Source organism: Myxocyprinus asiaticus, chromosome 12 (assembly GCF_019703515.2).
Source record: "Myxocyprinus asiaticus isolate MX2 ecotype Aquarium Trade chromosome 12, UBuf_Myxa_2, whole genome shotgun sequence".
In the NCBI taxonomy this organism is placed as follows: Eukaryota; Metazoa; Chordata; class Actinopteri; order Cypriniformes; family Catostomidae; genus Myxocyprinus; species Myxocyprinus asiaticus.
The window spans coordinates 7531438-7555301 of NC_059355.1; the positions used below are offsets into that span (position 1 = coordinate 7531438).

General features: G+C 41.8%; 1 protein-coding gene across 1 annotated transcript in view; it reads right to left on the bottom strand.

Moving 5' to 3' along the window:
- The window catches only part of LOC127449076 (ATP-binding cassette sub-family C member 4-like), a 111447-nt gene that overhangs the window by 58504 nt on the left and 29079 nt on the right, over window positions 1-23864 (bottom strand). The window contains exons 3-8 of the mRNA XM_051712224.1: window positions 16488-16608; window positions 13773-13997; window positions 10712-10801; window positions 9843-10006; window positions 5845-5970; window positions 4558-4807 (exon numbers count right to left, since the gene is read on the bottom strand). Of these exons, the coding sequence (XP_051568184.1) occupies window positions 4558-4807; window positions 5845-5970; window positions 9843-10006; window positions 10712-10801; window positions 13773-13997; window positions 16488-16608 (976 nt within the window). The remainder of the gene's footprint in view (window positions 1-4557; window positions 4808-5844; window positions 5971-9842; window positions 10007-10711; window positions 10802-13772; window positions 13998-16487; window positions 16609-23864) is intronic.

Here is a 23864-nt window from a genome sequence, read left to right on the forward strand (position 1 = left end):
TGCAATTCCCAGAAGTTTTAGTTGACACAAATTAGGATTGTGCAACTAGCAGGGCCAAACTGGTTTTGCTAATAAAGGCTCCGTTTCATAAATGGACAGACAGACACTCCATGATTAGAAAAACTGCAGCTTCATGTCAGCCTTGTGCAACATCAGCTGCATCCGTGGGAACTATAGAGCAGAGCTAAAATTGAAAATGAACTCTGAAAACGACACCGGAAACTCTACTGCACAGCAAGTTCCAGAGATTTATACAAGCACTTAGTCGTGGCAAATCTATACCTCATGAAAAAAACATTACTGGAAGACAGGAAACAGGAGGAGACTACAAGGAAACCTCACAATGAGCCTATCCTGACCATTTCATAATTATTTATATGTAATAAGATTATTCCTTTCCATTTTATGAGCTTTTTGCCTTCACTTCAAAACAGTTGACCTGGGTCCCTACTGGAGCACCATAGTTCCTTATGCGCAAACCTATTCACCAATGAATTTACATGATTTTGTCCATGGCTCTCCTTGTTGTTCGTGAATACTAGAAAGGATTTATTATTATTTTCATTTAATTTCTAACCACTGAAATACTGTTTCGGTTTTATTGTGAATAATTCATTGGTGCACAATATTTCAAAATAAAAAAATGTTCCCCTTCAAACCCTCCCACCAAACTTTTCATGAACCAATCAATTCCCCATCGATTACATTTTTTCTCTCATTTTCTCTCATATTAAAGTAAAATGGATTACAAAATCTGTTTCCATGTCGACTTTAAATGGTGTTCTTTTATCAGGGAGAGTTCAAAAGTTTAAGCAAACTGGCCTGTTACTCTCTTATTTTGTTTTGCACTTTCATCTGCATTCTGTCAGCTTATTCAATGTGGCCACGTCTTGTGTTTATTTCAGTTTTGACATCAAAAATGGAGGGAAAAAAGAACATAAAAATTTTTTATGTAAATAGTCTCCTTGCTTCTCTGGTTTTTATACAAGGCGATTTTAATTTTTAATTTCATTTTTTTTTTTTTTTACATGTAAAAACACTCACCGGCTCACAGCTCAATGACACAGATCACATGCACTAAACACCAGGCCATGGCTCCAAAAAAAATAAATAAAAAATAAATGGATCGGTCTATATATATGTAACAAATACCCATTACACCAGTCCAAACAGAGCTTTAAATGTGAACAGAGATAAAATAACCATTCTTAGAATAACTTGGATGTACTTGGTTTTGAAACAAAGTAGTTTCTCCCCACATTTGACCACTAAAATTAAGATTTTTCTGTGACTTTCTCAGTCATTCATTATTACTGGATAAAGATTTTAATTGTTTTAAAAAGATTAGAACCTTTAAAGAGCACTCTTTTCAAGCAATTTCTAGCCGATTAAATATTTTAAGAGCTGAGTAAAACTACAAAAACTTAAGTCACTATCGCAGCTGGTACTTGGATGCAGTCTTTGTTGGGGCACTTGTACAATTAAGTGGGTGGGGGTGGGGTGGGCAACATTGATCGTTTCACTGTCAGCCGGGGCGTGGAGTGACCCTTAATTTATTTTTTTTGTCAGGGTGGGGGCATCTGAAGTTTCTGGTTTGAGGCAAATCTAGAGGAGCATTTCCCCCGCCATGGTCACTTTATAATTCCCCATGACACATTGGGTGCTTCTCATTTCTTAAATTGTGCGTCCTCGTTTCCTTTCCTTACTTCCTTTCCTCATTTCCTTGATCCACCCTCTTAGGAAATGAGGAAAGGATGGAAGGAAAGGAAACGAGGACAGAGGAATCGAAGCAAGACTGATTTGTGAAATGAAATGTCCTGCTCACTCAAGCGTGCCTTCAGAGCGTGTTTTTGCGCAGCTGCAGAACCTATGCACTTGCTATGTTATTAAAACTTTATTTATTAATATATTCATAATAAATCCAAATATTTCAAGATGCACTGTTGAAGTATGTGACAATTATGGTCTATTTAAACTGTAAAGGTGAAACCTGAATTAAAACTATTGCACCAGATGTAAAAGGGGAGGAAAATTTAAGTGCGTCAGGTGTTTTGACCAAAAAGTCTTCAGCGTGGGATACTCCTGTGCTTCTTCGCTCAAGCGTCCTCGCTAAGTTTCCTCCGTCATCTGTCCTCAACTCCTCACAATGCATCCTTCATGATGGTGGACTTGGATCAGTTTCCACATCACAGGCTCAAGGACGGAGGTGCGAGGAAACGAGGATGCACAACTTAGGAAAAGAAAAGCACCCTGTAAAATTTTATGAAAGGAACGGTTCACCCAAAAATGAAAATCCTGTCATCATTTACTCACCCTAATGTTGCTCCAAACCCGTATGACTCTTTCTTGAGGTTCTCATCAAGAGAGGGAATATAAACGACAGAGGAAGAAGTGTTTGTGTGTGAAGTGTTTTGCTACCAGTGCTGGCTGCTAACCTGTATGTTCTTTCTCTGCATTCTAGGAAGCAGCTGACTGCCAGAACCGGTGCATTAATCTCCTGTACAAACCTCTTCGTATCCACCCAGCACCAGTATGTCACAAAGCAGATTCCCCCTTCATCACAAGCACAGCACAACAAACACTTCACTAATCACCTCTTTGTCTGTAAATATATCACCCTCTGGGGTAATTTCACTATTACCTGGTGTTTGTGTCTCATTACCCCACTACAACTGTGAACATATTTGATTTGTACGCTGTTTATGGGAATTGATCAATGATTTGATTTAATTTGAGTGTGAATAGTGACTTATATTATGTTCTGCTCATCACACAAAGTGATTATACAGTGCATCCAGAAAGTATTCACAGCCTTTGCTCAATACTTTGTTGAAGCACTTTTGGCACCAATTACAGCCTCAAGTCTTTTTGAGTATGATGCTACAAGCTTGGCACACCTATTTTTGGGCAGTTTCTCCCATTCTTCTTTGCAGGACCTCTCAAGCTCCATCAGGTTGGATGGGGAGCATCAGTGCACAGCCATTTTCAGATCTCTCCAGAGATGTTCAATCGGGTTCAAGTCTGGGCACTGGCTGGGCCACTCAAGGATATTCACAGAGTTGTCTCGGAGCCACTCCTTTGTTATCTTTGCTGTGTGCTTAGGGTCGTTGTCCTGTTGGAAGATGAACCTTCGCCCTAGTCTGAGGTCCAGAGCGCTCTGGAGCAGGTTTTCATCAAGGATGTCTCTGTACATTGCTGCATTCATCTTTCCCTCGATCTTGACTAGTCTCCCAGTTCCTGCCACTGAAAAACATCCCCACAGCATGATGCTGCCACCACCATGCTTCACTGTAGGGATGGTATTGGCCAGGTGATGAGCGGTGCCTGGTTTCCTCCAGACATGACGCTTGCCATTCAGGCCAAAGAGTTCAATCTTTGTTTCTCATGGTCTGAGAGTCCTTCAGGTGCCTTTTGGCAAACTCCTGGCGGGCTGTCATGTGCCTTTTACTGAGGAGTGGCTTCCGTCTGGCCACTCTACCATACAGGCCTGATTGGTGGAGTGCTGCAGAGATGGTTGTTCTTCTGGAAGGTTCTCCTCTCTCCACAGAGAAATGCTGGAGCTCTGTCAGAGTGACCATCGGGTTCTTGGTCACCTCCCTGACTAAGGCCCTTCTCCCCCGATTGCTCAGTTTGGCCAGCCGGCCAGCTCTAGGAAGAGTCCTGGTGGTTCCAAACTTCTTCCATTTATGGATGATGGAGGCCACTGTGCTCATTGGGACCTTCAGTGCTGCAGAAATTTTTCTGTACCCTTCCCCAGATCTGTGACTCGATACAATCCTGTCTCGGAGGTCTACAGACAATTCCTTGGACTTCATGGCTTGGTTTGTGCTCTGACATGCACTGTTAACTGTGGGACCTTATATAGACAGGTGTGTGCCTTTCCAAATCTTGTCCAATCAACTGAATTTACCTCAGGTGGACTCCAGTCAAGTTGTAGAAATATCTCAAGGATGATCAGTGGAAACAGGATGCACCTGAGCTCAATTATGAGTGTCATGGCAAAGGCTGTGAATACTTATGTACAAGTGATTTTTTTCATTTTTTATTTTTAATACATTTGCAAAGATTTCAAACAAACTTCTTTCACGTTGTCATTATGGGGTATTGTTTGTAGAATTTTGAGGAAAATAATGAATTTAATCCATTTTGGAATAAGGCTGTAACATAACAAAATGTGGAAAAAGTGAAGCTCTGTGAATACTTTCCGGATGCACTGTATGGCTTCAGAAGACTTTGAATATAATGCACAAGTCGCAATTTTTTTTATGGTGCTTTTTGTCATTGACAGCCCAGAGTCACTATCCATTTTCATTTTATATCAAAAAGACTTTCCTAATTTAATAATAATAAAAAAATATATATTTTGTGTTCCATGGAAGAAAGGAAGTCATATAGGTTTGGAATGACAAGGAATACAATTTTTGGGTGAACTATCCAATTAATTTCAATTACTTTTCCAGACCTCACAATCTCAATTTTAAAGTTTACAGATATTTTCATGTTCTCCATGACTGTGGAAGCCCTGCAACCATCACAAGATAATGACGAAGTTTGTACCTTGATCCTGCAGATGCTGATGGCAGCCACTGATGCTTTTTCAATAGCAGAAGGAAAGAACAGTGTAACGGTGAGGCGGACAGCACTGTACAGTGACACGGCCACAAATGCGTGACTGGCTGAAATGGTATTGCCCACAAGGACGTACATGGTGAACGTCACAAACACAATGATTTTACTAGCGGCAAAGAACGAGGCCATGTTCAATCCACGGAGGTATGAGCTACTCATGATTTTTGAGATCTCCTTCCTGAGAGTAAAAAAAAAAAAAAAAAAAAAAACACACGCACACACACACACACACACATTAATTATAGTTATTTATGAAGTTCTAACCCAAGATTCAAAGTGTATTTCATGTCCTAGAGGTGGATGGCCCTGCACTGTACAAATCAACCTTGGAAAGTTCAGTCTAGGGCAGTTAAAAAGACTTAATGCATACAGAACCACAGATAAGATTCAAAGAGTTTGTTTGTGCTTTATGAAATATTTCCTGCATTGCAAGGTTAAAGTAATTTCTGGCTTAAAAATGGAGCAGCAGCTGTAAAAACAAATTGATTTGTGGGTTACTATTTATGAGTTTTGATAATAGCTATAAAAGAGGAATATCACTTTTATATGCAACTGTTAAATTCTGTATATTACACAGAATATTACATTTATATGTAATATCATATTATACTAACTATATTATATTACATATTAGATTTTATGATGATTTTAAATAGTTCTTAATGGCACGCTTCTCCAATAACAATTTTATCATTCAAATTTTATCAGTAACTGAATTAACAACTGTTGTACCCGATTAGCTGCTGATTACAGTGTCGATTAACAGAAGTGGAAGTATTGTCTAATGTCTGTTCCAAAATCTACTGACATCCTTGTCTCTGGATATTGCATATTTTCTGTTTTCAAATATATATATATTTTGAATGATGAGTAAATATTGTGTGAAATAAGTGTTTATTTAACATCAGCAATCTTGTTTACATCTTCTTAGCTATCATTTAATGATCACACTTAACAGCATTATCAGGCTACCTTTTCTCTAGATATCGGCACTGTTCATTAAAAACCCATTTGATTGTTCATCAATTACACAAGAGCTGAATTGACATTTTTTAGAACTCTAAAACCATCACTTTAAAGCTTCATGTCAATAGAAATACGTAATGCCATTAAAACTTTTGCCAATATATCAAGGTCAATAAAGCATTTTGCTGACTGTGTCAGAGATACGCAAGTGCAATCAGACAGAAAATAAACCTAAATAGTGTTGTTTACCTTCGTACATCATTAACCAGCGCTGCGAATGGCTTCTCCCAAGCATACATCTTAATTACACGTATACCAGATACCACCTCATTCATGGTGCATATCCTATTGTCAGTCAAGGCAGCGGTCTTACCCCTAAATAAAAGAAAAAGAGAATTTTGTAACATTTATCACATGAACTGGAATAAAGATCTGATTATAGCCTTGATCAACCTCAAAGCAGATTTAAATATTATATGTTATGGCAAAGATTTTATAATAAGAAATTTTTATTTAGAAATGTTAAGACGGATATGCCTAACAAGCTGGTTATCAGTCAATTTACTTTGAATGGATTTAATAATAAGAAGTGGTTTGTTTCTGAATTAAAATGGTCAAGTTTGGCATCTGAGATTTTAACACCGTTTACAGTTGAGAATAAGTTAAAAAGTCTTGGTAGGGGACAAGCCTACACCAATTCCAAAATTCTGGCAAATTTAACATTTAAACATTCGAAAAATGTGAAAATTAATTAAAGAGACACAATTTAAAAAAAAAAAAAAAGTTAAAAAAGTTGTGTATGCTTTCACCAAGCTTATTATACATACACAACAATAAGCTTACAATTAGTAGACTGATTTTGCTGAAAAGTATAAACAAAGTGACACTTTAAAAACATTGCTTTTGTTAGAGTATCCTGACCAGCCCGATTTTGCAATATTTATGCTGAACTAATGGTGTGAGTTTGGGACAGGACTAATAATTTTTGCAATTCCATTGGATCACATTGACAACTCAACATGGACAGTATAACTACTGTACTATAATGGAAAAATACACCTTTACATCCCCATACTAAGTACTTTTTTTCTGGAACTGTTCTCAAGAACTACTAATTTCTAAATGATGTAAATCTGTACATGTGTGTTTTTTTTCCCATCACAACTGTCAGTGTTAATCTTGTCAATTAAATTACTGACAAATATTCACTGACAAAGAGCTTTTTGATTTCATCAACACCATCGAAAACAATAAGAAAAAGATTGTGTAGAAGATGTTTAAATTAAGAAATATTTCAGCTTGTTCAAAATGTTGGTTGGGCAGTTATATTTGGCACACGTTTTTGTCATTATGCATATCATCATCAACTAAAATGTTTCATTCGTTGACTGAAATTATTTGCCATTTTACTAAAAGCAAAATTGACTAAAATGAATGAATATGTGGCGACAAAATAATTACCAAATTTCAGTCATGAAACTCTAGGGTATGTGGCGCAAGCTAATAGGTTCCTTGAAATTGTGGACATGTGAAATGTAAAGCCAATCAGCTTGCATGGTGTAAGCTGATTGGTCCTTTGACATTTAATCGGGTAGCCAATCAATTTGCATCTCTCTTTGTCTAATATTTAAATTGCTCAGTTTGCAGAGTTTTTCAGTTTTTCTCAGGTGGTTGCTGGGGCTTTTCTTCTATTTACTTGCACAGTAAGGTCTGCATTTGGCCATTACACATAAAAGCACGTCATTAAAACGTAAGCCTTAGCCAAATCAGGCACTGGCACACATCACTATCTTAGATCATAAGATTAACTAAATCCACACATTGCTAGTCTAAGTCACTAGTTAAATAAACTCTGGGCTTTCCTGGTCCAGGTACACATTAAACCATTCAGCCAAACAGGCCAAGGCACACATAGATACAGTATTTAGTTAATTTGTGTTACGCCATTTGGCCAGTAGCCAAGGCACACATACCAAGCATACACTTGTTGCACATGGCTCTTCGGAGCAGCAGCAGTACACATGTCTTGGCAATAGATCTGCTTGGTTGGGGGTTGTGTTTTTGTTCTGCATTTTGTAAAGCTTCCATGCATTGATGGGAGACTGTTTGTAATGTCTATTTGCACAACAGCATGTCATACATCCTCGATGCAGCACGTCTTGCGTTTAGTCTAAATGTGTAGAAGCATGTCCACATGCTTATCTCAGTATGTCTATGTATGTTCCAGCAGTAGAAAATATCCGTACTTTCTCTACAGCAGCAGCAGCAGCAGCGTAGCAGATCTAGTCCACCAAGACTAATAGCCTATCAATATGTCACCCACATTAACATGCAAAATCTTTCAAAGAGTTTTTATGACTAAACTAAATTTAAAGGACATTTTCGTTAAAAGACTAATACATAAATGTTTTACATTGTCTGTCAAAAGTCTTTGTAATTAATATACTGTATACAGTGCATCCGGAAAGTATTCACAGCGCTTCATTTTTTCCACATTTTATTATGTTACAGCCTTATTCCAAAATGGATTAAATTCATTATTTCCCTCAAAATTCTACAAACAATACCCCATAATGACAACGTGAAAGAAGTTTGTTTGAAATCTTTGCAAATTTATTAAAAATAAAAAACGAAAAAAATCACATGCAGGTAAGTATTCACAGCCTTTGCTCAATACTTTGTTGAAGCACCTTTGTCACCAATTACAGCCTCAAGTCTTTTTGAGTATGATGCTACAAGCTTGGCACACCTATTTTTGGGCAGTTTCTCCCATTCTTCTTTGCGGGACCTCTCAAGCTCCATCAGGTTGGATGGGGAGCGTCGGTGCGCAGCCATTTTCAGATCTCTCCAGAGATGTTCAATCGGGTTCAAGTCTGGGCTCTGGCTGGGCCACTCAAGGACATTCACAGAGTTGTCCCGGAGCCACTCCTTTGTTATCTTGGCTGTGTGCTTAGGGTCGTTGTCCTGTTGGAAGATGAACCTTCGCCCCAGTCTGAGGTCCAGAGCGCTCTGGAGCAGGTTTCCATCAAGGATGTCTCTGTACATTGCTGCATTCATCTTTCCCTCGATCTTGACTAGTCTCCCAGTTCCTGCCACTGAAAAATATCCCCACAGCATGATGCTGCCACCACCATGTGTCACTGTAGGGATGGTACTGGCCAGGTGATGAGCGGTGCCTGGTTTCCTCCAGACATGACGCTTGCTATTCAGGCCAAACAGTTCAATCTTTGTTTCTCATGGTCTGAGAGTCCTTCAGGTGCCTTTTGGCAAACTCCAGGCGGGCTGTCATGTGCCTTTTACTGAGGAGTGGCTTCCATCTGGCCACTCTACCATACAGGCCTGATTGGTGGAGTGCTGCAGAGATGGTTGTTCTTCTGGAAGGTTCTCCTCTCTCCACAGAGAAACATGGAGCTCTGTCAGAGTGACCATCGGGTTCTTGGTCACCTCCCTGACTAAGAACCTTCTCCCCCGATCGCTCAGTTTGGCCGGGCGTCCAGCTCTAGGAAGAGTCCTGGTGGTTCCAAACTTCTTCCATTTACGGATGATGGAGGCCACTGTGCTCATTGGGACCCTCAATGCTGCAGAAATTTTTCTGTACCCTTCCCCAGATCTGTGCCTCAATACAATCCTGTCTCGGAGGTCTACAGACAATTCCTTGGACTTCATGGCTTGGTTTGTGCTCTGACATGCACTGTTAACTGTGGGACCTTATATAGACAGGTGTGTGCCTTTCCAAATCATGTCCAATCAACTGAATTTACCTCAGGTGGACTCCAATCAAGTTGCAGAAACATCTCAAGGACGATCAGTGGAAACAGGATGCACCTGAGCTCAATTATGAGTGTCATGGCAAAGGCTGTGAATACTTATATACATGTGATTTTTTTCGTTTTTTATTTTTAATAAATTTGCAAAGATTTCAAACAAACTTCTATCACGTTGTCATTATGGGGTATTGTTTGTAGGATTTTGAGGGAAATAATGAATTTAATGCATTTTGGAATAAGGCTGTAACATAAAATGTGGAAAAAGTGAAGCTCTGTGAATACTTTCCGGATGCACTGTATAGTCCATCAAAACAAGCTGGGCAAAGTATTTCTCTGAAGTTCTAAATAAATAGAGCTATTTCACCAGCCCACTCTACACTGGCATCTGACAAAGAACATTCTGTATTTTTGGTTTAAAACTATAAATTTCTCACATTAATTTAATATTCCCTGTCATAGCAAATCAGTGGTTAAATGTACCTGAACTTTGAAAACAGTTTTCCAAACATGGTCTGAAGCGGCATAAGAAAAAGCAAAACAGCCATTCCCGCAAGGCAAGATGGTCCGATTTCATACCAAAGTAGACAGACCACAGCTGCAGCTTGCAAAGGTCCCACCCATAGGAAGTGCAGAAAAATGGTCACCTGGAAATAACAAATATATATATATAAAAAGAGTATGTCATGACCCCTTTAACATTGTGTGTATGAACCCATAACGACCAAGAACAAAAATGTGCTGTTCATGGCCTTTCTGCACTCACTTAGAATTACTTTATTTGGACAGTAAAATATGTTTGGAATTTGATATGCACAATAATCGCAGCTATCTGGAATAATCTTGGTTATGCCAAATAATCGTGACAGGCCTATGTGTAAGTGAAGAATTTTGGATTGAAAATATATAAATACTGCATAATAACATGCTTGTATTCAAATCATCATTTAAACAAAAAATCAGGTTAACTCACTGTATGACTCTAGGTTCAATGTTGAAAAACATGATTCGCTTTGATGAATGTGTATTAAGTTTACACTGTAATGTTCAAAACAGACAATAAAATAATTAATCACAATTATTTGTATGAAAATCATCAGCCAAACCAAATTAATCAGAGAAAAAGAATATTGAGACCAGTTAAAACTATATAACTAGTTGCGTTAATTCCCCCATAATCTCAAGTCAGACCATGGATGAACAAGCACCAAATAAGCACCCTCTGGCTCACAACAAGAAAGGTTCTGATTGGAAAGTGGAACTTGAAAGTGAACAACACAAAACTGTGAAATGGACAATCTGTGTCCATAACACTTAACAGGAAGACGAACGAAGTTCTGAACATTTCCTACCTCATCAAACTTGCTGACATCATTAGACAAGAGGTTAACAATCTGCCCTGTGGTGGTCTGGCCCATAGCTGTGGAACTAAGACAAAGCGCCTAAGAGAAAAAAACATTTCAAAAGATTTGTGTAAGATATTGTCAGGAGATAGGGAGAGAGTGATTAAAAATAACTAAATAAATAATAATAATAATAATAATATATATATTTATATACACACACTATATTGCCAAAAGTATTCGCTCATCTGCCTTTAGACGCATATGAACTTAAGTGACATCCCATTCTTAATCCATAGGGTTTAATATGACGTCGACCCACCCTTTGCAGCTATAACAGCTTCAACTCTTCTGGGAAGGCTTTCCACAATTTTTAGGAGTGTGTTTATGGGAATTTTTGACCATTCTTCCAGAAGCGCATTTGTGAGGTCAGACACTGATGTTGGACGAGAAGGCCTGGCTCGCAGTCTTCGCTCTAATTCATCCCAAAGGTGCTCTATCGGGTTGAGGTCAGGACTCTGTGCAGGCCAGTCAAGTTCTTCCACACCATCCATGTCTTTATGGACCTTGCTTTGTGCACTGGTGCGCAGTCATGTTGGAACAGGAAGGGGCCATCCCCAAACTGTTCCCACAAAGTTGGGAGCATGGAATTGTCCAAAATCTCTTGGTATGCTGAAGCATTCAGAGTTCCTTTCACTGGAACTAAGGGGCCAAGCCCAGCTCCTGAAAAACAACCCCACACCATAATCCCCCCTCCACCAAACTTCACAGTTGGCACAATGCAGTCAGACAAGTACCGTTCTCCTGGCAACCGCCAAACCCAGACTCGTCCATCAGATTGCCAGATGGAGAAGCGTGATTTGTCACTCCAGAGAACGTGTCTCCACTGCTCTAGAGTCCAGTGGCGGCGTGCTTTACACCACTGCATCCGACGCTTTGCATTGCACTTGGTGATGTATGGCTTGGATGCAGCTGCTCGGCCATGGAAACCCATTCCATGAAGCTCTCTATGCACTGTTCTTGAGCTAATCTGAAGGCCACATGAACTTTGGAGGTCTGTAGCGATTGACACTGCAGAAAGTTGGCGACCTCTGCGCACTATGCGCCTCAGCATCCACTGACCCCGCTCTGTCATTTTACATGGCCTATCACTTCGTGGCTGAGTTGCTGTCATTCCCAATCGCTTCCACTTTGTTATAATACTACTGACAGTTGACTGTGGAATATTTAGTAGCGAGGAAATTTCACAACTGGACTTGTTGCACAGGTGGCATCCTATCACAGTACCACGCTGGAATTCACTGAGCTCCTGAGAGCGGCCCATTCTTTCACAAATGTTTGTAGAAGCAGTCTGCATGCCTAGGTGCTTCATTTTATACACCTGTGGCCATGGAAGTGATTGAAACACCTGAATTCAATTATTTGGATGGGTGAGCGAATACTTTTGGCAATATAATGTATATATATATATATATATATATATATATACACACACACACACACACACACATTACAGTATATATAAACACAAACAAATGAATCATACTGCTTATATATCTACAGAAACACATAAATCAAATGTGATGAGATGTGGTACACTTAAAAATGTCTTTTTGAACATTACCATGGTAATACTATGGTATTCTTTGAAGAACATTGTATTACAATGTGAATAACATGGTATATGAACACTGCAATCATTCAGTACCATGATGTACACTGGCAGCCAAAAGTCTGGAATAATGTACAGATTTTGCTGTTTCGGAAGGAAATTTGTACTTTAATTCACCAAAGTGGCATTCAACTGATCACAAAGTATAGTCAGGGCATTACTGAAAAAACAGCACCATCACTATTTGAAAAAAGTCATTTTTGATCAAATCTAGACAGGCCCCATTTCCAGCAGCCATCACTCCAACACCTTATCCTTGAGCAATCATGCTAAATTGAAAATTTGGTACTAGAAAATCACTTGCCATTATATCAAACACTGCTGAAAGCTATTTGGTTCGTTAAATGAAGCTTAACGTTGTCTTTGTGTTTGTTTTTGAGTTGCCACAGTATGCAATAGACTGGCATGTCTTAAGGTCAATATTAGGTCCAAAATGGCAAAAAAGAAACAGCTTTCTCTAGAAACCCGTCAGTCAATCATTGTTTTGAGGAATGAAGACTATACAATGCTTGAAATTGCCAAAAAAACTCAAGATTTCATACAAAAGGTGTACACTACAGTTTTCAAAGACAAAGGACAACTGGCTCTAACTAGGACAGAAAGAGATGTGGAAGGCCAGATGTACAACTAAACAAGAGGATAAGTACATCAGAGTCTCTAGTTTGAGAAATAGATGCCTCACATGTCCTCAGCTGACAGCTTCATTGAATTCTACCCGCTCAACACCAGTTTCATGTACAACAGTAAAGAGAAGACTCAGGGGTGCAGGCCTTATGGGAAGAATCACAAAGAAAAAGCCACTTTTGAAACAGGAAAACAAAAAGAAAAGGTTAGAGTGGGCAAAGAAACAGACATTGGACAACAGATAATTGGAAAAGAGTGTTATGGATCTTAACCCCATTGAGCTTTTGTGGGATCAGCTAGACTGTAAGGTGTGTGAGAAGTGCCCGACAAGACAGCCACATCTATGGCAAGTGCTACAGGAAGTGTGGGGTGAAATGTCACCTGAGTATCTGGACAAACTGACAGCTAGAATGCCAAGGATCTGCAAAGCTGTCATTGCTGCACGTGGAGGATTTTTTGATGAGAACACTTTGAAGTCGTTTAAGAAGTTCTGTAAAAATTTTTCAAATTGTAATAGGAAATTATTATGTTATTAATGTCCTGACTATACATCGTGATCTGTTGAATGCTACTTTGGTGAATAAAAGTACCAATTTCTTTACATTAGAGAAAATCTGTACATTATTTCAAACTTTTGGCTGCCAGTGTATATCAAAGTACCATGGCATTACCTTCTGATGCCATCACTCTAACATGGTACCACCAAAGTGCATTTTTGTTAGGGAAGGCTTATTATGAATTATTTTTTATTTTTTTTTATTTTATAAATCTGACCTTCTTGTAGATCATGTGACACATTGCAATGCGGATTTTCATTCCAGCCCTCAGGACGTGGTAAACGTACAGGTGGTGCATTAAAGCCAGAGCCAGGGTGGAGAGAGAGACGCCCACTGCATACCCATAGGCCTCGTATAACGCAGGCATGTTGTCAGGGTCATAGCTCTCGAAATACTGCACGAGTTTTCCCAAAAAAATTGGCTGCACCACCTTAATAGCCACCTATACAGCGGTGAGAGGACATGACAGAGTGAAATGATTGACATGTTGTGCCTGTCAGGACAATATGAGGTTCACTGGATTAGACTTAAAACATTCCTCAAGGCAGTTACATTCTTGTCAACATTTGCAGCACCAGAGGTGGGTAGTAATGCGCTACATTTACTCCGTTACATTTACTTGAGTAACTTTTCGAAAATAAGAAAAAAAACTTTTAGAGTAGGTTTAAAAGTGGGTACTTTTTATTCTCACTCAAGTAAATTTCTAATAATTTTTTTTTACTTTTACATCTTTACAATGGGTGGTTTTCCTGTCATTACATTACTGGGTTTAATTTTAATTAATGTGTAATTTATTGAGAGATTACTGAATGGGACTTTTACGAGAGTGGAAGTTCACACAGCTGTCACAGACTGTCACTCAATCACTGCTGCAGCATCAAGCTCTTCAATGTGAAAAACTTTCTTTGCTCCACACAGTGAAAAAATGAATAGTTTCATCATGCACTGCCTTCATTTAACACCAAGACAAGCTGATATTTCAAGATTAAAATCACAGCGCCAACTAAACGCAGCATGCTGAGGTAAGTTTTGGCTCTAATGCTAACGTGGGCTTTTCTGTGCAATTTTTCAGCATTTTTTAAGGGTGATAATGTAACTGGGCTCTTATGACATCAGTTTTTAAGTGTACATTTTTAAATCAGTGCAGCAATATATCAGTGCACTTTGTCCCACGTCCTGCTTGTCATGAGCAGTGTACATCAAACGTACACTCGAAATTAAAGTGTACTGTGGGTAATAATGAATGAACAAAAGTAAGGAACGAGTGGCTCACTCAGAATTCAGACACTCCTACAAAATGGCAGACACCCGAAATAGTGCACTATATAGTGGATAGGGGGTGGTTTCAGACACAGCGAGTGTTCCACGACCGTGGTTGGTGCCCTACGCACTAGGCTGCGTTTAGAGAGCGGCGGTACTGCTGTACAGAACTAATGATCTAAATACTTATGTCACTGAAAACTGTGACTACACTGAAATAAGAATCCACACAGGACTTTAAAAGCTATGAAATAGCTAAAGTAGGCATTAATAAAACATGATCTTGCTTTGGTTTATATTTTAGCATTATATATAATGTCCTTGTGGGACATTTCATGTTTTCACTGTAATAATTTCTAGAAATGTTTTCAAACCTCTCTTATAGACAAATTCATCCAGATCTGACAAGAGCCCTTAAAGGGATAGTTCACCCAAAAATTACAATTCTCATTATTTACTCACCCTCATGCCACCCCAGATGTGTATGACTTTCATCTGCTGAACTCAAATGAAGATTTTTAGAAGAATTTCTCAGCTCTGTAGGTCCATACAATGCAAGTGAATAGGTGGCAACATTTTAAAGCTAAACAAAATCACATAAGTCAGCATAAAAGTAATCCATAAAACTCCAGCAGTTAAATCAAAATCTTCAGAAGTGATGTGATAGGTGTGGATGAGAAACAGAGAAATCCAAATCTTATGGATTACTTTTATGCTGCCTTTATGTGCCTACAGAGCTAAAATATTCTTCTAAAAATCTTAATTTGTTTTCTGCAGAAGAAAGGAAGTCATGCATATCTGGGATGGCATGAGGGTGTGTAAATGATGAGAGAATTTTCATTTTTGGGTAAACTATCTCTTAAAAATGATAGCTCAGCCATAATTCAATATTCTGTCATCATTTTCCTACCCTCATGTTGTTCCAAACCCGTGTGACACTTTGTATTATGTGGAACACAAAATATGTTAGACAGAATGTTAGGGACTGACAGTCTGGGTCACCATTCACTTTCAAAATATGGAGAAAAAAAAAAAAACATTCACTGAAAATAAATAGTGACTCAGGCAAAGATTCTGTCTAATATCTCCTTATTGTGTTGCATGTAAGAAAGAAAGTCATACGGGTTTGGAACAACATGATGGTGAATGATGACTGAATTTCCATTAATAATAATATTAATTCTGTAATACATGTTCAATGTGTATTATGTAATGGAATACAGGGGAGTAAACGTCTATTATGTCATTTGTGAAAGTAACGAGTTACTCACTACTTGAGTACTCTTTTAATTGGATACTTTCTTACTCTTACTCAAGTAATTATTCATGTTAGTACTTTTACTTCTACTTGAGTAATTATTTTTTTAATGTAATTGTACTTTTACTTGAGTACAGTTTTTGGCTTCTCTACCCACCTCTGTGCAGCACACATCTGATATGGAAAATATTGTGTTGAAGTGAGGTGAAAAACACAGGAGTAGAACTTAGACATTTCTATGTGGATCATTCCTGTGCCCCTAAAAACATTTCTAACCTCTCATTCTTAAAGATGCAGCTGGATGTGCTGAACACACACATAACAGATTTAAATTTGCCAAGATCAGGACGTCACTGCCTTAATTTTGTGTAATGAAACTGAATTACACAACGTTATGTCCAAATCAGAACATACCTCTATAAAAGTAAATACTCCCAGTACTGCATAAGGCCTCCAGTAGCACCTGATAATGGCTTTGCTGAGTTTGGGTGTCCTGAGCTCTTTGGTTGCTTTCTTCACTTCTTGGTCCCAGTATCTGTGAGAAAAAGAATGACAGAAGTAGAAACACCCCTACTCGATTTTTTAATTCTTTTTTACACAGCAATCAAGAGAAGAAATGCTGACATCAAATTAGGTTTAGTTCCGGACCACAAGGGCCACATGGTGAACCGGGCACGAGTGTATTACATAGGCCATCTGGGAAACATATCATGTAAATATTCAGCATACAGAACACATAGAAATCATGTCATATGCAGTATACATCCTTCCAGTTCCTTACACAACATCCTGAAGGTATAAGTAAAAGCAGAATATTTTTTTTTTTAGCCAAATAAGGAAAACTATTAAAGGCTTGGTCACATTTGCTTTGCACAGTGAAATACTGCAAATGAAATACAGTCATCTAAATGGAAATCTGTGCAATCAGGAATTTTAAAATGTATCTGTATGTTTTGCCTCTCTATATGTTATTATGTTATTATAATCAAGTAATGATTTGTAAAAAAGTAATTTAATACATTCAGCATGAAATACAATATTGCAAGGGTGAAGGAAGCAGTAAACTCCCAGCTCGTACGTCTTTCCCGTGGTGGATTGTGGGCAATTAACCATCGTTTTACACAGCAATCAAGAGGAGAAATGCTGACATCAAATTAGGTTTAGTCCCGGACCACAAGGGCCACATCTGGGAAAAATATCATGTAAATATTCAGCATACAGGACATGTAGAAAACATGTCATATGCAGTATACATCCTTCCTGTTCCTTACACAACATCCTGAAGGTATAAGTAAAAGCAGAATATTTTTTGTTAGCCAAATAAGGCTAAATAGAAATCCGTGCAATCAGGAATCTAGCATGATGGTCTTCCAGTGGCAAGGAATTTCTCTACACGAATTTCGTATGGGGTACAAGTTTGGTGAATGTAACACAACTTCACAGAAGAAGGGAAGGAGAACACAGGAAAGCTGGTTTTCCAGGCTCAGGTAAGACTTTTAATCGGCCACTTCAATGCCTCACAACTTTACAAACTCATCAGCTTCACAGGCATGTGGACTTTTAAACACATTAGCTTCACCAAACACAACAGATTAAAAGCAACAGCTTCAGGAGCACCGTGGTCTTCCATTTGCCAGACTCTCTCTCTCTGCTGGTGGTGTGGCTGCTTATATGCCGCTCTCCCCATGCTCACTGGAATCAGAGACAGGTGTTACACATAATCTAGCTCAGGTGCAAGCACCCTTACCACCTTCTGTCTCTCCAGATGGAAGCTTGACCACGCCCCCTCTGCCATATATCCCCACCGCCCGACTCAGGCCAGGGAGACATCCGGCCTGTCTACCACTCCCCCCCTATTTCTGGAAAGGAAGTCGGCGACAGCCATCTGCGCTCCCGGTCTATGGACCACCTTGAACTTAAATGGCTGAAGAGCCAGATACCAACGGGTGATCCGCGTGTTTGTATCCTTCATGTGGTGGAGCCATTGGAGTGGGGCGTGATCCAAGCAGAGGGTGAAGGCCCACCCCAACAGGTAGTACCGGAGAGTGAAGACCTCCCACTTGATGGCGAAACACTCCTTCTCTACAGTGCTGTACTTAGTCTCCCTCAGCGAGAGCTTGCGGCTAATGTACAGCAACGGGTGCTCCTCCCCCTCCACCACCTGCGAGAGTATGGCCCCCAGCCCTCTGTCTGAAGCGTCCGTCTGCAAGACAAAAGGGAGAGAGAAATCGGGTGAATGCAAAAGCGGCCCCCTGCAAAGTGCGGCTTTAACCTGCATGAATGCCTGTTGACACTGCTCCGTCCACTGGACCGGGTCTGGAGCTCCCTTTTTAGTAAGATCAGTCAGCGGGCTGGTGACATCCGAATAATTAGGCATGAATCTCCTATAATAGCCAGCCAGCCCCAGGAACTGTCTCACACCCTTTTTGGTCTTGGGCCTCGTGCAGGTCGCAATCGCCGCAGTCTTGTCAATTTGGGGACGCACTTGCGCGTGGCCCAAGTGGAACCCCAGATACTGTACCTCCACCTGCCCAATCGCGCACTTCTTGGGGTTTGCTGTGAGTCCCACTCATCTCAGAACCGCCCTCAGATGCTGCATGTACCGCTGCCAATCATTGCTGTAAATGATGATGTCATCTAAGTAGGCAGCGGCATAAACTGAATGCGGTCTGAGGATTCGGTCCATGAGACGCTGAAATGTAGCTGGGGCTCCAAACAAACTGATGTAATCCAAACGGCATGGAGAAGGCTGTTTTTTCATGGTAAACTGGTGTCAAGGGGATCTGCCAATAACCCTTTGTTAAATCCGGTGTCAAATAAAATCGAGCAGCTCAACGCGAGGCATTGGGTATGCGTCAAATTTAGACACCACGTTGACTTTTCTATAATCCACACAGAACCGTACAGACTCGTCGCTCTTAGGAACTAGAACAACTGGGCTGGACCAGTCGCTGTGGGATTCCTCTATTACCCCCATATCGAGCATTGCATCCAATTCTTCCTGGACAATTTTCTTTTTGTGCTCGGGCAATTGGTAGGGACGGCTACATATCACCAGCCCCGGCTCAGTCTCGATGTGGTGCTGTATGAGGTTCGTACGACCCAGTAGAGGGAAAAACACGTCTGCAAACTCCTTTTGCAACTTGGCAACCTCTGCAAGTTGATATGGTGAGAGGTGGTCTCCACAAGTGACCGGGGTGAAATGATTGTGTTTTGTATTCACCTCTGGCCCAAGCTCCGCCCTCTCTGGGACTACCATAGCCAACGTCACAGGGACCGCCTCACTCCACAATTTCAGGAGGTTGAGGTGATATATTTGATGTGCGCCCCCTCTATCGGTTCGCTTTACCTCATAATCGAGATCCCCCACTCGTCGTGTGACCTCAAAGGGTCCTTGACACTTGGCGAGTAATTTGGAGCTCGATGTGGGAAGTAATACGAGTACCTTATCTCCCGGTGCAAATTCGTGCAGCCGAGTTTCCGTCATACAGTCGACGCTGTTGTTCTTGATATTTTTAAGGGTTTTATTAAATCGTTCCACCAGGCCATCTGTTTGTGGATGGTAGATGCTGGTGTGAATTGATTTAATGCCCAATAATTCGTAAAGCTTGCATAATGTTCGTGACATAAAGGTTGTGCCTTGATCGGTGAGGATTTCTTTCGGAATCCCCACCCGGGAGATTATTTTGAAGAGTGCCTCCGCAACACTGCGTTCTGAGATGTTGCACAGAGCCACTGCTTCCGGATATCGCGTTGCATAGTCCACTAAGACCAATACAAAGTGATGTCCACGTGCTGACCGCTCTAATGGCTCGACGAGGTCCATTCCATTTCTCTCGAAGGGGACCTCGATCAGCGGTAGAGGGCGCAATGGTGCTTTTGGGGTGGCGAGTGGATTCACCAGCTGGCATTCGCGGCATGCTGCACACCACCTGCGGACATCGCCGACAATGCCCGGCCAATAAAAAGGGCTATTAGGTGGTTCAGTGTTTTTCTTTCCCCTAGATGACCCGCCATGGGATTATAATGAGCCACCTGGAACACCATTTCCAACAACTCTGCGGTATTAAGTGCTGGGTTGTATCTTCCTTTGTTTGAGGGTCCTGCATCACTCTATACAACCGCTCATTTATAATTGTGAAATAGGGATATGAAAGGGCGACACCCGGCCATCGATCACTCTCACTTGGTCAAAGGCGTACTTGAGGGTTTCATCTCGCGACTGCTCCAAAGGGAAATCCCCTTCGGGAATTCCCTTGAGGACTGGAGGGGCTGCAGCCTCTCCCCCCTCACGTCATCCTGACGTGGAGCAGACGAAGATGGCCCTGGCTCCGCCTCCCCTGCCAGAGCATCGCACATCTCACATCTCATTGCTTTAGTGCAGGACCCATCCGCGCATATTCCCTTTAATACATTTCTAAATTCAGGCCAATTAGTCCCCAAAATCAGAGGATGGGTGAGGCGGGAACTAATCGCGGCCTCCACTCTATGTTTTATTCCCTGAAATGTAATCACAAGGGTCACCACAGGGTAGTTGTGAATATCCCCATTTCACCCTCACCATTTTAACTGTGCCCAAAGCCTCGTGTTGAACCAAGCGTTGGTGGATAGTGGTTTGATTACAACCTGTGTCCACCAACGCTTGGTGAGTACCCCCCTTGACTCTTACCGGTATCCGGTATGCTCCGGCCAGATCGGGGGCAGTCTGCGGAGTGTCGGGGATCCCTGCAACTCCAGCAGACCGGCCCAGGTGCAACGCCCACACCTGTGTCAGCGGACACTTCCAACTGAGGGGGAGAGCAGCGGGGCACTGTTGATGCTGTGGGTGACGGAAAACCCTGCGCGTGGAGAACCGGCTTCGGTGGCGGGACTCCTCACCTCCGCGGGGCAGGAACGGGCTCTGGGGAGAGAGCAGAGTGAGAGAGAAGAGGGGAGGGGTAAGAGAACAGGGAAAACATAGAGGGAAGGGAGAGAGAGTGGGAGGGCTCTTACGCCCTCGGGTACGCCGTCATCTGGTCCTCCGCCAATTGGACTGCTTCCTTCAGCGATGCTGTGCGGTGACACTGGACCCATTCCGCCATCCTCTCTGGCAGTCGACGGATCACCTGCTCCAGCACCACCTGGTCAATAATTCCCTCGACGCTGCGGTCCCCCGCCAGCAGCCATTTTCGGCAGGCGTCTCGAAGTCATTGGGAGAAGGCAAACAGGCGGCCGGACTTTTCCGATTCCATGGACCGGAAGAGCTGCCAGTACTGTTCTGGACTTCTGCCAACCTGTTGCAGTATGGTCTTCCTTAGGACACTGTAGTCCAGGAGACTAGCCACCGGCAGTTGTTGGGCTGTGAGTTGGGGCTCCCCGGACAACAAAGGAACGAGCCGGGTCGCCCATTGAGCTCACAGCCAGCCCCAGATCTCAGTAGTCTGCTCAAAGAGGTCCAGGAAGGCTTCTGGGTCATTCTCCACCCCCCATCTTCATGAGCATGGGTGGGGGCATGGGGCTACTGTTGTCCGGGGTCGCAGCCGGGGCTTTCCCCTGATTTAGGAGGCTCCGGATCGCCTGCCGGTCCTCTGTCTGAGATCTGAGGATCTCATGGAACCGACGATCTTGGTCCTGTCGGAGCTCAAGCAGGGCCTGTTGGTGGGAGTGGTGTAGGCCGGCGAGGGACTTGAGGACCTCAGCCAATGGTGAGGACCCCATGAGGCGTACCGTCTTTGATCTTGATTCCTGGGTCTCAGCACCAGTGTAACCCAACTTCACAGAAGAAGGGAAGGAGAACACAGGGAAGTGGGTTTTCCAGGCTCAGGTAAGACTTTTAATCAGCCACTTCAATGCTTCACAACTTTACAAACTCATCAGCTTCACAGGCATGTAGACTTTTAAACACATTAGCTTCACAAAACCCAACAGATTAAACGCAACAGCTTCAGGAGCACCATGGCCTTCCTTGTGCCAGACTCTCTCTCTCTGCTGGTGGCGTGGCTGCTTATATGCCGCTCTCCCCATGCTCACTGGAATCAGAGACAGGTGTTACACATAATCTAGCTCAGGTGCAAGCGCCCTTACTGCTTTCTCTCTCTCCGGACAGATGCTTGACCACGCCCCCGATGCCACAGTGAACTTTGACACAAACATTCACAGCGCTGACCAAAAGGAAGTTGCTTGGCAGTGACCTCTGTGTGGGCAGTGTTTCGTACATACAGTAGCTACACTGAATATTCACAATGGATGAGGAAATTATTTTAGCAATGAGTTTCTTTATAACTTCACTATCCCTGAGTATACTGTGCAGCATAAAAAAAATAGTTTTTGTCAGTTTCACATTTTACTATTCACCCAAGCCTTCTTCGCCTGTGGAATTTCACAATGCAAAGGTTAATGTGAACGAGCCTTAAGGGGCAGAGCAGACTGAATGCTTTCTTGCATTAAAAAAAGAACCTAGAAGCAACTAGTGTCAAGTTACTCAAAAAGTGATCCACTACAAACTTCCAGTTTAGCATCTGCCATGTGAGGCCGCATAAGTCGGGAGCACTGCAAATCGGCTTTTAAATTTTGTTTTAACACTTGATACAGCGTTCTTTTTACTCCTTGTGTATTTGTAGGTCACTTCTAACAATTATAGTAATTTCTGAGTTCCAACGATGTCTTCAAAAGCCCAATGACAAAAGAAGGCAGATTCAGCTGTTGCCGGCGGCTTATCTCTGGAAACGGCTAAGTGTGATGAACTTTCCTCGCCTGAGGGTGTTGCGATTATGGCTGCCATTAGCCGGCTTGAAAGTGGAATCCACGCAAAATTTGACGTGCACGCTGCTGAAATTCGAGAAATATCCCTGGTACGAGAAGAAATCCACAACACATTTTCATCTTTGAAAGAAGATCTCAAAACCCAGAGTGAGCGCTTAACTAGCCTAGAGACCGCTACCTCAGAATGGACGACCAGTCTTCACTCGCTCGAGCCTACGGTTGATTCTCTTCAGAAAGAGATCGCTTCACCGCAAGCTAAGTGCATTGATTTAGAGTGTCATTCTCGCAGATCTAATCTTCGCCTGGTGGGAGTTCCGGAAGGTTTGGAGGGCCAACAAAAAACGAAGTTCATGGCAGATGCTTTGGCAGAAATATCTGATCTGCCTGAACCTCCACTCCTTGCTCGCGCTCATCACACACTTGCACCGAAACCTGCAGAGGGTAGCCGTCCGTGAGCCTTCATTATTTGTTTTCATCGCTACGATGTTAAGGAGGATATCTGGCGAAAAGCGAGCTGGGGTGGGCAGCTTAAGTTCAGAGACAAAACTGTGTTCATCTTCCCAGACTTTCCACCTGAGATTGCCAAGAAGCGGGGCACTTACTATGAGGTGAAACGTCTACTGAGGTCCATGCCAGATGTTAAGTACAGTCTAAAGGGTCTCACCGGCTTTAGAATCACAAAGAACGGCACTGAACACAAATTTTATACTCCGGCCACGGCAATGGCTTTTGTGAAACAACACCTACTACCTGCTTGAATAGGCACAAAGTACTGGAACTTAATGTCTCATTCTCTCTGGTTCAGAGACATTGAAAGCACTTTTCTTAACTGAGTGGTTTAATATGTTTAGATTTTTTATTTTGTTTATTTGTATTAGATTGCATTCGCTGTATTTGTTATTTGTTTGCGGAGATACATCCGAGGTAAGAAACACAATATCTCGCATGCACATTGGGGTTTTTCCTCAGGGTAGCATACACTATAGTTGGGGGAGTGTTAGCTTAGGTCAAGAGCACAGGGTGGGGGTGGCAGTGAGGGCGGGGGGCGGG